Source organism: Palaemon carinicauda, chromosome 4 (genome assembly GCF_036898095.1).
Source record: "Palaemon carinicauda isolate YSFRI2023 chromosome 4, ASM3689809v2, whole genome shotgun sequence".
Classification (NCBI taxonomy): domain Eukaryota; kingdom Metazoa; phylum Arthropoda; class Malacostraca; order Decapoda; family Palaemonidae; genus Palaemon; species Palaemon carinicauda.
The window spans coordinates 188,596,064-188,609,396 of NC_090728.1; the positions used below are offsets into that span (position 1 = coordinate 188,596,064).

The following is a 13,333-nucleotide window of genomic DNA, read 5'->3' on the forward strand; positions in this document are numbered from 1 at the left end:
AGAGAAAAGGAAGAAAGAGGAGAAGTTAATATCTTTCATTCCAGGGTTATGATGAAACCGTTATCATAGACGAGATGCTCATTGTCCCATCGGGAGCTAGGTTGGCAACATAACATGTTGAGCACCCAACACAAGGTCAAGAGAAAAGGGACCCAAGGACTTGTGGCTACAGTAGTCCCTCGGTTATTACAGGTGTTCTCTTCCAAGATGGATTTACATGTACAGTGATACCTCGGTAGTCGAACGACTCTATACTCGAACAATTCGGAGTTCGACCAAAATTTTCGAGAAATTTTTGCTGCGGTGCTCGACCAAAAATTCGGTACTCGACCAGCCGAACACGTGACGACCGCATGGGCTTTGTGATGATCGCGCCATCTCGGCCACTCTCGCTTGTTCGGGAAGCATCAGTTCTCTCGAGAGCGTCACTCAGACAACGCGCGATCAGCATTCGTTGTGATTTAGTGATTTTCAGTGCTTTTTATTGCTTTTTTAGCTTTCATAATGAGTCCCAAGAAAGTAATGAGTGTTAAGGGGAAGGAGAAGAGGAAAACAGTGCGAACAACGATCGAGTTGAAGAAGGAAATTATAGCGAAATATGAGAATGGTGTACGAGTGTCCGATTTAGCGGTAGAATACGGAATGGCGAAGTCGACCATTTCTACGTTTTTAAAGCATAAAGAAATGATTAAGAAGGCGAATGTTGCAACGGGAGTTACGGCGGTAACTAAGCAAAGGCCACAAGTGATTGAGGAGATGGAAAAGTTGCTTTTAATATTTATTAAAGAAAAACAGTTGGCCGGGGAAAGTGTTAGTGAAGCGTTCATTTGTGAAAAAGCGTTGCATATCTATGAAGAATTAGTGAAGAAAAGTCCGAGTACCAGTGAAAGTGATTCATTTACATTTAAAGCGAGCAGGGGTTGGTTTGAAAAGTTTCGTAATAGAACAGGTATTCGTAATAGAACAGGTATTCATCATTTTCGAAGAATACTGCAGAGGAGGAAGAAACAATTAACAATAGACCAGTTTTTCACAAAAGAAAAGAAAGCTGCTACATCAAAGCCTGTTTCTCCTCCAAAGAAGAGACAAAGAAGAGAAGAAACCCCTGAAATAGATCTGCCCACCCTTTCATTGGAGAGAGAAACAACTCCTGAAGGAGAACTACCCCGCCACATCATGGAAGGGGACTCTCCTTCCAAGCAGTAACCTCCCCCTTCCATCCTCTCCACATCCATCCCTGTATGCCATCGAACCGCTGCTCAAAGGTATGTTCACTACAGTACAGAAAATGGTTTAAAATTGTTTTATTTTAGTACAGTAAATGGTTTAAAATTGTTTTATAGGATTTTCTGACCAATTTCATACACATTTAGATAATTATTGTTGTTTAGGTACACGTTTTATTAATATTTTGGGCCTGTTCGAGTGCTTGGGAACGGAATAGAATATATACCATTATTTCTTATGGGGAAAAAAAATTCGGTACTCGAACAAATCGGAGGTCGAACACGGATCTCGAACGGATTATGGTCGAGTACCGAGGTATCACTGTATATTTATTATCTGTGATAAACTGTGGGAACGATAGGTGACCCACAAAATGGAGAGGGATTACTACATACTCCTACAAGTAATGGGAGGTAAAGGTTGTCTGGCAGTACAAGACTTTTGTCTTACTACTTGAGCCACAGACAAGTTAATCCCGAGTACTAAGATGGACCCGATACCACTAACTTCCTCCAACATTTGGCCAGCCTGGATCGGGGTAGTCAAGCATGCCCTCCGGGCCTCGGACCAACCTTGCGAACAGATAGAGTGCACAGTCCAGTATGGGGCTTTGCATATCCAAGCAGCCTGGCTACAGGGTTAGTCAGGCTAGCTGCCCTATACCCAGGAGCCATCAACATCCCACAAAATCTTGCGTTGTGTCGTATAGAGTCCTACGTATGACCTTCCTGGACTTCAAAGACGAATAAAGAATAAAATTAGATGAGGAGGAAAAGATACAAACTTGCATACCGTACCAACTTTCCCTTCAGGCTCTGCAGGCAGAGAAGCAGTGGGTCTGATTGACCAAGGGGAGAAACCACAGGGGTTGCTCTAACAGGAAACACAAAACAGACGCTCACTGCCACTGACCAAGCAGTCGGCACTCTTATTGGCACTGGTAACGCAGACACAGGGACTGGGGTTACTGACAAAGGGATAATGGGAGCCACGGCCCTACATAGAAGAACTTCCAAAACATAATGTAATGTGGCATTCACCTCACACTCCACCAACCTTGAAAAACTCCCAGACATAGTTCAGTTCTTGTTCCTGAAGCATACTCCCAGGAACCATTCCAGAAGCTATAGCAATCAGCAAACTTGATAATAGCAAAGTGCTATACTTGTACAATAGCTTTTCAACCTTAAAGAATACGACCACCACTTAACAGAAGGCCATAACCTACATTTAGTAAATCAGAATCATTGCAATTAGCTTAACTAGAAACAATACTACTAATAATCACGCCCATAAAAATAAGAGAAGAATGAGAGTGGATCTAAAGCCAGTTTAGCCATTAACCGTTGCAGTGTCCACCCTTTAACTCACTTGCAAATTTCCATTTTGTTTCCCCTATTGACATAAAGCAAGCATAATCATTCAAACTAAAAGATATAATAAAAATGTTAAACACCTTTGTATAGGACGTAACAGTACGTCTGCACTCATTGCTCACAACTTGTTGTTAACCACCATGTTAACAAAATCAACAGTTATTCCAGCAATGCTGAGGACCTTTCCTCCTTTAAATGACAACAGGTTGTATTTGCATAGGAAACATAAAACTTCTAAATTGCATTTACAGTGGAACCTCTACATCCGAACGTATCTACATCCGAATTTTCCAACATCTGAAGTAAAATTCGAGCAAATTTTTGACTCTACACCCGAATTTTATTTCGACACACGAAGTAAGCAATTTTTGTCGTACCGGTTGTATCCGAATTTTTCGACACGCGAAGTACAATTCAAACACTTTTCTACTCTACACCCGAATTTTTTTTTCGACACCCGAAGTAAACAATACTCGTACGCGTAGTCGGTGCTCATAGCGCCTGATGTGTTTTTTATTTCCGCCGATAGAAGGCAGCACTTCGACCTCGGAGGGACCCTCAATTAGCGTGGCTTGGAACATTCCTCTGTTCTCTCGGCTTCGTGTGGTTGTGCCCTGTGCGTTCTGCTATTAACTGTGTTTTAATCGTGATTTTTTACGTTCATCCTTTTACGGTATTTTACGTAAATCATGGGTCCTAAAAGGCTTAGTTTCGCAAGTGGTAGTGGTAGTGGTGAGAAAAGGAATAAGGGAATGCTTTCTTTAGAAGTAAAGCAAGGAATTATTGAAAAACATGAGCGTGGCGTCCGTATGAGTGAACTTGCAATAGGTTCGGCGCAAATAAAAGAGGTGTTAGGAAAATATCAAGACGTGGTTGACTTCATCGACAAATACCATCCAAAGAAATTGCAGGTTTGTCATGTAGTTTTCGAAACATTCTGAAAAGCTGTACCAAGCAACTTTCTATCGATAGCTTCTTTAAAAAAACTATGAAGCGAACTCGTGATGAAGAGCAAGGAAGTGGTTCAAACAAAAGAGCAAAGAGTGAAGAGAAAAAAATTCAATCAATTTCAAGTGTAGAGAGTGAAAGTGATTAAAATTAATCATCAAAAAGAAAAAAAGAAAATGTAAAAAAAATATAAAATATAAAAATAAAAAAAAAAGCTAAGTTATGTTAAAGTTCACTTAGTGTAAGTTAGAATAAGTTACTGTAGTGTACGCTTATCGTAGTTAACCACTCTACCTCCTCGCCGCCCGTCTCCTCTCTGCGTAGCAAGATCAACAACACCTGCGCTGGAGTTTCAAGGGTAAAGTGAAGCTAAAAACCCGTTTCTTATTTATAATTTTTTGATAATTCTTCTTTTTTACATGTCTATTATCTAATTTAGTGTGCATTATTCTCATGGGAAATTATGTGTAGTAGTTTATTAAGAAATTATCATAGGTTTTTGGGCTCAACCACGGATTAATCCTATTTCAATGTATTCTTATGGGAAAATTCGTTTCGACATCCGAACATTTTCTACATCCGAAGTCGGTTGTGGAACGGATTAAATTCGTATGTAGAGGTACCACTGTACTATACTGTACTAACTATAACCTTGCTACGTGTGTTGAAAATGCGCTAATTTCCTATAAGGAATTTTTTCCAAATTCTAGCATGTGTATTACACATTCCACAAAACAAACCCTTCAATCTACATTTCAACTAATAAAATATACAGTACTGTATATAGAAAAGGAAATAATTTACATACAGTGTACTGTATTTCTGTAGTCTTAAAAAGTAGTGTATTGCAACTTGAGAAAAATTAAGGGTAAAATTAATCAGCATTGTCAAATTATTAGGTGATTATATGAATGTAATACTATACCTAATCCCTGACTGTAACAAGAGGGTAAAGTTGACTGTGTGTGGTAGTCAATGGGGAGTACAGTACTCCTCACATGCATTCAGTCAAGTAATTTGTATTTCTCAGTTTATGTACACTCTCCTATCTCTTTACCCAACAACTTCCCAATTTTGGGGGGTAGCCGACATCAAACAAAGGAACAAAAGAGGACTTTTCCTCTCTTCACTCCTCCCAGCCTGACGAGGAATTCAGTCAAGTTTGGTTGGGACTGCTAGGGTGCCACAGCCCACCCTCCCCCATTATCCACCACAGATGAAGCTCCATATGCTGAATCCCCTACTGCTGCTACATCCGCGGTCACCAAGGTGACCGGAGGAAGTAGCAGAGCCTACCAGAACTGCGTCACAATCTACATTCTTGTGTTAAATAAATTCTTTACCTAGTTTTAATATCCTTTTCTTTCTTATTCAATATACGTTTAGTTGCAAAAGACTTTCAGAAATGTGTTTGAAAACTGGATAAGGGAAATTTTACTCTTTAGTATTCAGCAAAGTTAACCATGAAATCAAGCTTAAAGCTTACATACAAACTCGAGTACAGTACTGTACAAATGAAATCAAACCATTCAATGATGACAATAAAATGGAAATAATAAAGCAAGAAAAAGTATAAAAGAAGATGAATTAGTTTTGAAATTATTTAAAGATAGTTACTAAAATTCAAAAAAGCTTACGGGACAGCTGATCGAATCAGGAGCTTCTGAGTAAAACTGCTCAAGTGGGACGAGATCAATCTCCTGATCAGCCGACTGGAAGTCTAAACACCGACGGACTTCCTTCTTCAGGTGAGCGACTTCGTACAGTAGATTCTGGAGTTGCAGAGTCACCCCATCGACGCTCTGCCGAGCTTCGGACGTCCTCTCCCGGGCATCCTTCACTCGCACCTAAGTGTAAAGGGCAGAACTTTATGCACTTGCATTTCCATTTATTTTCTTAGAAAACACTTCTGTAAGAACTTAGGACTGAAATCCTTATTGTCAGCATCTAGGCATTATTTGTAGTACATGTAAATGATTCAGAATATCGCAAATTTTAAGTAATTTGTATTTTTCCTAACAGTACTTACCTCGAACTACTTTATATTTATCCAAGATAACAAAAATCATTCAAATTATTAAAACTTGTAACAAAAAACTATCATCATCATAGGTCTTTTTCGGGGGTCAGTCCTCGAAGGAATGATGACTTTTGCAACTAAATCCCTTAAAACTGAATAACTATAACGACTTTGAAAAACTGAAGGAAATATAAGTTTTTTCTTATATGCAAACATCTCATGTTAAGCCGTTTCATGTTGAGAAACTATGATTAACTATTTTTGCATGAAAAATATTTAGCACCCTATATTTGTCACTTGAATGACTTGATGTTCATGATCTGTATTCATACTCAACTACAGTATAAATCTGTCAAAAGAGAACTGTATATCAAAATATAAAAATGGTTTTCAACTAAATAGCTATGAAAGAAATCTTCACGATATAAATACAGTAAATGTTTTAACATTATTTAGTGGAGGGGGAGAAGAAAGCAAGTTTCCTTTAAACTCACCTTTTGCACTCTACTTAATCGTCGAAGTGACAACATCAACATCAAAACCTGAATACGCCGTTCATCAACTTCGTTTGCATACTGAAAGAGACAAAATTGTTATACATGTGCAACAGTCAATTTACAGAGCAGGAACTATCAATAAGCAGAAGAGCCAACTAAAAACAAATGGTATAAAACAAAAATACAGGTACACAGCCATAACTCAACAATTACACAAATAAGGACTGACCCCTATAATATGACTCCTAGTCCTATTTCTTTGAACAAATATTACCTCTAAGTATCTCCAGAAATATTACAATATTGTACATCTTCCATGGTTTTCCTATTAACGATCAAATTTGTGATTGCAGTGCTGTTTTGGTAGGCAATCTCATTTATGGCGTGATCTCAGAAATTATTTTTTTTGCTTTGGTATGCGATCTCAATATTTTAAATACTGTATGAAAAAAAAGAAAGAATAGAAAATCTAATGGTTCCTGCTTCGCCATGCGCCTGCGAAAAAATAAAAACATCAAGCTCCGCATGTACTGGTATGTGGTAACATTGAGCTGCGCACGCTAACATCAATGATTGATAGATAATTATTCCCAGTAAACATATTTCTTTTTTAAATCTAATGGTTCTTGCTTTGCCATGAAGTGAAGTGAGAACGCTACTATCAGGTGAGATCGCATACCAAAGAAAAAGCACGACTTTGAGATTGCATACCATAACAGCACTGTGATTACTACACAACTACATCATTAAAAATAACTTCTCTGGTCTACAAGTATAGATTACTTGAAGAAATATTACTAAAAATTAAAATGAACATAGACTGTGACTGCGTTATCCAGAAAGATTCTAAATGGTATAGAGCATTTAATCAAATCATGCTGCAATAATAAAACTTTTCTGTTTGCTGGGACTGCTATACTGTACCACCATTAACATGACATGTCCCAAGAGGTGACAGGGTCCCAAAGTAATGCCAACAAATGGCAGAATTTACATCAATTTATATTGTGATCTCTTAAACCTAACTTAGCCCTTAATTTAAGAGGGAATTGGGGGGAACTAATATATCCTAAAGTAATTCCCCAGCTTATAACAATATGCATTATGAAATTGGGTTAGCATGTCCAACATCTTCGACTGAGTATGCTGTATTTAGCTCACGATCTTCCAAATTACTACCCTCCACTATTTAGAGGTATGCTGTACTTAGCTCACGACCCTCCAATTACTACCCTCCACTATTTAGTCAACAAATTTCATTACCACTTCCTATTTAAAAAAATAAATATTTACAGTACTTTTAAACTTTAATGAATTTAAATTTATTTTGCATTTTCATGTTAACAACTTGCTTTGTCCTTATTCCTCAAAATAATACTGATAGTGCCTTTATTCACGGTTTTTGAACCTGCTTGTTCAACATTATCATTTTATTTTAGTGTTCAATGATATGGCCTGCCAATTCTTAGCAGTACCAACAAGATCATCACATTTAAAAACAGACATCTTGGGTATAAATAGCGCAATAATTCTAGTAGTAATAAATATGCCGCTATATGCCAGACACTAACTACTGTAATCTAACCTGCAATCTGAAATTCAGCTATTTTTCAATTTGGAACTAATATGTCATTCATTCTTGATGTATTGCTCGTATTTAGGGGACTTATTGTACGCCAAAAATGGATGTACTGTATTGAATCTTGGCAATAAGATCTGGCACCAAGACCTGGAAGTCCATTTAGCATTAAAGTGCAACTGGGGAAAACCTTGCAATTTCAAGTTGAAGTTGAAAATTAAAAAACTAAAAAGCAAAATGGAGGAAAGGAAGAAGGAACAGTGGTAAAGTGCATTAGAAGACTTAAAGGTTGGTGTAACAAAGCGATGATGAGACATTGCATACACCCTTCAATAATACCTCTTTTAAATCTTTCTTCTTCTTCTTTGTCTGCATCTTTTCCCACTTTTATGTGGGGTCGATGTTTCTGGCCAGCGTTCTCCATCTACCTGTCCCACAATTCATCAATCATTCTTTCTCCCCCATCATTTCTCTCACCCACACCCCAACCTCCATGCACTCTCTCTATCCCTTCCCTACTAATTCCCAAGTGGCCATTCAGATCTCCTCCTATAATTACCCTTTCCCTTGCAGGAATTATTCTAAGCTCCTGGTCCATCTCCCCGTATGTATCCTTCTCCTCCTCTGTACATCCAGTTTGTGGGGCATAAGCACACACCACATTGACTATTGTTGTGTTGCTCCCAGTCCCAGCTTTAAACTCATAATTCTGTCATTTTTCCTATTCACACCATTCAAACTTTCCTTCAAATTTTTCAATAACATTATTCCTATACCATTAATGTTAAAATCTTCAACAATAACAAGACTAAACTATAAATACCAAACTCTGGAGTAGGACCAGTAAATCATTAAACATCGTTAACTGTAATTGGATGTAATATAACCACATGTAAAAATCAACAAACAGCTGCCTTCCAACTAAAATCATTTTGCTTACAACTGTGTACGTACAAAAGGCATTTTATGGCATTTCCAACAAGTGGAAATGAACACTCTTTTGGGCGGGCAAAATTCTATTGCGCAAAATAAAGCATTCAATACAATGAACAACCAAAATATCCTAAAAAGAAATAATCTGCGTGAAAGCAAATTTGTGAATACAAATATCTATAATTGATAAACAGTAGTTTGAAAGTTCTTGGACCAAATTTAAATAAGTGTGTTGTGACTAACACACACACACACGGGAATAATTTAACCACAGCAGAGACACTAGCTGTCATGGATGTATGTTTGGCCCAATGCAGTATTCTTTACCTTTATTTTCCGTAGTGTCTCTTGGAGCCATTGTACAGGCTAGGCCTTCGTAAACAAATAAAATTTGAGTTCAACAAATTCTATATCACCATAAAATTCTAAATATTATTACTAAGTCTATTATTGGATTATATCAAATTTACTAAGAAAAAAAAAAAAATACTTACATTCTCTGCCTTCTGTGTTTTCAAGTCATTAATCTCTTTCAGAAGCAAGCGGATATGCTTCGTTACCGCTGCAAAGCATTCTTGGTCTTCTTCCTCAGTCCTCTGTTCAGCTTCTTTACATTCATGATCCAAACTACTCTATAAAGGGTAAAATAAGATATATGTTAACTTTAGTCACAAAAACACATTCTAAATAATACACAGCAATGGGCTAAATCCTTGGTATTATTACAGTTTCAATCAACATCGGATATTCTTTATTTCCTAATTGTTGTAGTATCATAATGATGATCGATACGAAAAACTTACTCAAATCTTCCGAATGCCATGAAAGAGTTCCTCCCGTTTGGATTTTGTTCATTGGCAATTGATTGTCGGTAAAAATGCTCGCATTATGTTTTAAGGCAATGGATTGTGGGTAAAAATATGTGATAGTCTTTTTTTTTTTTATCTGAATTCTGGGTACAGTAAATATGCTGAAACCTAATTGGAACTAGACGATTCAGGAGCGCCTGATCCCAAACCCTCCATGCCTGCAACTACTAATTCTAAGGTGAGGTAACAAAGTTATCAATTTTTTTTTTTTTAATTTTTCGGAGTTTTCAGGCATTGTCAGGTTGTGTGTGGGGGGGGGGGGGGGGGGTTAGGTAGCAGGAAAGTCAAGCTTCCCACACCCAATACATAGGTGAGGAGGATTTGACCCCAAGGTTAGGTTAGACAGCTTCTTTTATTTTACTCATTTCTGTATTCCCCACAAGAAATCTGCAACCTTCCACTGTGGAACCTCATTATTGTAGTTCTTGAGAAATTAATTTCTTCCAATGCACCATACAGTATATGATAGGAAAAAATATATTTTCATATCAGAAATCTGGTTTTGGTTGAAACTGTAAATTTACCAAACCCTTTAGTTAAGTTAGGATAGAATAAATGCTTACAATACTAGTATTGGCAAATAAAGTCAACCATCACCTAGGTGAATTATATCTGATAAAATTTGACAATCTTCCAAAGTTACATGTGGGATAAGATAGTTTTAAAGAATATTTCTGATATTAATACTCTCATCGATTAGTTGATAAATATTAGCTCCTAGAAATGTTTACCCGTCCCTGGTAGCTCCCGCTAGTTTCCTACCTTGTAATAACTTTGTGGCTACTACAGATAAGTGTGCTATTTTATTGGAAGAATTTTTCTTGGTTAGGTTAAGGAAAGGGGTATAGTTCGTAGGGGTGGATGCAGTATTTAAAATGGGGTAAATATTTACTACAGAACAATATTACTATTGAAGAAAATACATGTTCCTTGTGTATTCATAGCTACAGTACTTTGAACTGTTCCGATACAAATAATGAGGGAACTCATATTTTTAAAATTATAGATATTTAAAGATTTTCAAAGTTATGACTAAAAGTATTACATTTTAATAGGGAAACAAACACAAAAACACCACTTAAACTAAGGGTACCCACCTAACCTAACCTATGAGCCATATCCTTACTTATTGGGGCAGGGGGGTTGCTATGGACCCCTGGACTGCCCTATCCTTAGCTTATCTTATGACTGTCTCAACCCTGCATTTGCTTACCAACCAGCTCAACTCCAGACAAGCTATCACTAAATCATATTTTGTAAATCGTAAAACTAGCATCATAAAATCGTATTTCAGACAAAGGTAAACAGTATTTTCCCCATAAAGAATATTAGGAGCCTTTGTAATTGGGTGGGACGGATCAACTCGGTAATTGAAACATGAACAAACACCACCAAACGCAACCTAGGAGGCGTAACCTTAGCTCACCGGTTTCACTACTGGTAATCTAATACTAAATCACAAAGCTAACTTCATAACATTGTATTTCAGAAGATAAACAATATTTTCCCCCACAGAAAGCAGATTTGACAAACAATAATTGAGTTTATGCATGTCCCAACGAGCTACATTCACCCCTGGGCTGCTGAAAGATGGTAGGCTATAAGGGGGGCATAGAGCCGAGAGAATGATGCAGACCTTAAGTAGAAAATATTGTCCTGTCTGTATCTATAAAAAAAAAGCAAAAATGTCTACTATACAGTTAGGTTTTATCATAGTTACGGATGGGAAAAGGTTTTCTACTAAAAAACAGGTGTTTCCCATAGAAGATTGTCCATTACCTTAGAAAATGATACTTATTTTCACTGCAAATAAAACCTAAAAACTTTATTACCTAAGAAATAATAATCAATGGAGTTAACATGCTCAGCATATACTGCTTGCCAGTCGCTTGATGTTTTTCTTTTTCCACAAGTAAGGTGAGCGGACGGCGGAGCAAAAATCCATAGATTTCTAAAAGAATATCCCGTTCTTAGACAGTATAATGGGTTTTTGGTTTATTTGCTGTTGAAATGAGAAATGAAGGTAAAATTCTGTGAATGCATATTATTTACAGCAAGAAAAACTATTTTTTCTGTTCAGAATGTTGTACGGTACGTAATGGAGCCTTTGTATATCAACGGCCAGTTCCTCGTGCGTTGATTAAAAATGGACCTAAACTTTACCCGCTAACATAACCCACAAGCCAATGTCCTTACCTACATACCTAACAGGGGGCTAACGCCCCTCTGCGACCCCCTTCACACTGCCATATTCTATAGCCATAATAATACATACAGGTGGCCGCTATCATACAAAGAACCCTCTGTAAATATAATTTTACCAAGAGTTGTTGGTAGGAAAGGGAACAGCACCCAAGGTCATGTCACATGTGGATTACATTCTATTAGGTTCAAACTTATGATTCTTGGTCATATTCAATCAATTAATTACGTAAAATAGAGGCGAAAACTATCATAACACTTAAAACCGAAAGAAAATATACTTTATTACCATCTCATTCAACATAGCTTTTCAAGAAAAGAACTTTTGGCGAACAGAAAGCTTTTACTTACCATACAGTATGCTATATCAATATTAAGCTTTCGAGACACTAATTAAGAGAAATGTATATTAATATTTAAATAAACTCTACCTGGTATGGATCAAAGTTCTTTTCTGATGGCGGTTCCATTGACTCGTCGCCGGTAGTACTCTTGATGGCACTGTCTGTGCTTTCCGTCCTCCTTTTCTTTGCTTCTCTGGGACCCCCGTCATTTTCATCGCCACTTACCATTGTTAATCTTGAGGTAAACTATAGTTCCTTACTTTCTGTATGGGAAGTGAAATGTTAAATAGTAAATTGGCGGTAACACTTCTCTTCCCTTCAAGATGGGTCTGTAAACAAACCACTACGCGTTGTGGGCGAATGCGTTTTGTAATGATGAAAATAAATCATGGATTACATTTCAGTATATGCAGTTTAATGAGTGAAGATCAAAATAAAGTACGTATATTTTTATTTAATGTTAATATTCTAATAATAAGTGGCATATAATCTATGGTAAAAATTATAATTACAGTTTTTTTTACTACAAAACACAACACATTTCCAAGTCTTTCCCCCTTAATGGAACATGCAGCAAGTTTGGTTTTGTTGTTTCAAACACAATTCAATGCGTCATGAAAATATTTATATATAATAAGTAATAAATGAGCTCCAACCTTTACAAAAATACTTATTATTATTCAAAAAAAATTATGCGTATCTTTAGTAAGAAATTAAAGTAATACTTCATATAAATTAAAATATATATCACAATCTTAATAACCGAACGTACCCACAACGCTAAAATTAGTTTAAGTTTTTCCAACTCAAATTAAACCCCTGAACCTTATTATTTTGCTTAGTTAATCCACTGCATTCAAATTAGATTATTGTTCATTTGTTATGTGATACGTCAATTGCAATAAGGATGGTAATCAATTTGAGTCCCGATGGTTAATTGTTGAATTATATAAAATGAAATCTGGATATTAATCTTTACTAATGTCGTTCATTTTGGTGCTTTATCCATGTTGCATAAGAATTTTCATAATATAATTCTGCACATAACACTGTGTATGCACTTAATTCTAATTCTTAGTAGGGAGTAGGTTGACCAGGGCACCAGCCACCCGTTGACATACTACCGCTAGAGAGTTATGGGGTCCTTTAACTGGTCATACAGTACTATGTTGGATCCATCTCTCTGGTTACGGTTCATTTTCTCTTTACCTACACACACCGAATAGTCTGGCCTATTATTTACTTATCTTTCTCTGTCCTCATACACCTGACAGGACTGAGGTTAACAAACAATTCATCTTCTCTCAAGTGGTTGACTACTGCACTGTAATTGTTCAG

The 13,333-nt window shown here is 36.8% G+C and overlaps 1 protein-coding gene across 1 annotated transcript in view; it reads right to left on the minus strand.

Annotated features, from left to right (window-relative positions):
* The window catches only part of thoc5 (THO complex 5), a 46,727-nt gene extending 34,381 nt beyond the window's left edge, over positions 1-12,346 (minus strand). Inside the window, exons 1-4 of the mRNA XM_068372905.1 lie at positions 12,083-12,346; positions 9,075-9,212; positions 6,066-6,146; positions 5,189-5,398 (exon numbers count right to left, since the gene is read on the minus strand). Of these exons, the coding sequence (XP_068229006.1) occupies positions 5,189-5,398; positions 6,066-6,146; positions 9,075-9,212; positions 12,083-12,223 (570 nt within the window). The 5' untranslated portion in view covers positions 12,224-12,346. The remainder of the gene's footprint in view (positions 1-5,188; positions 5,399-6,065; positions 6,147-9,074; positions 9,213-12,082) is intronic.
* Between the last annotated feature and the right edge of the window lie 987 nt (positions 12,347-13,333).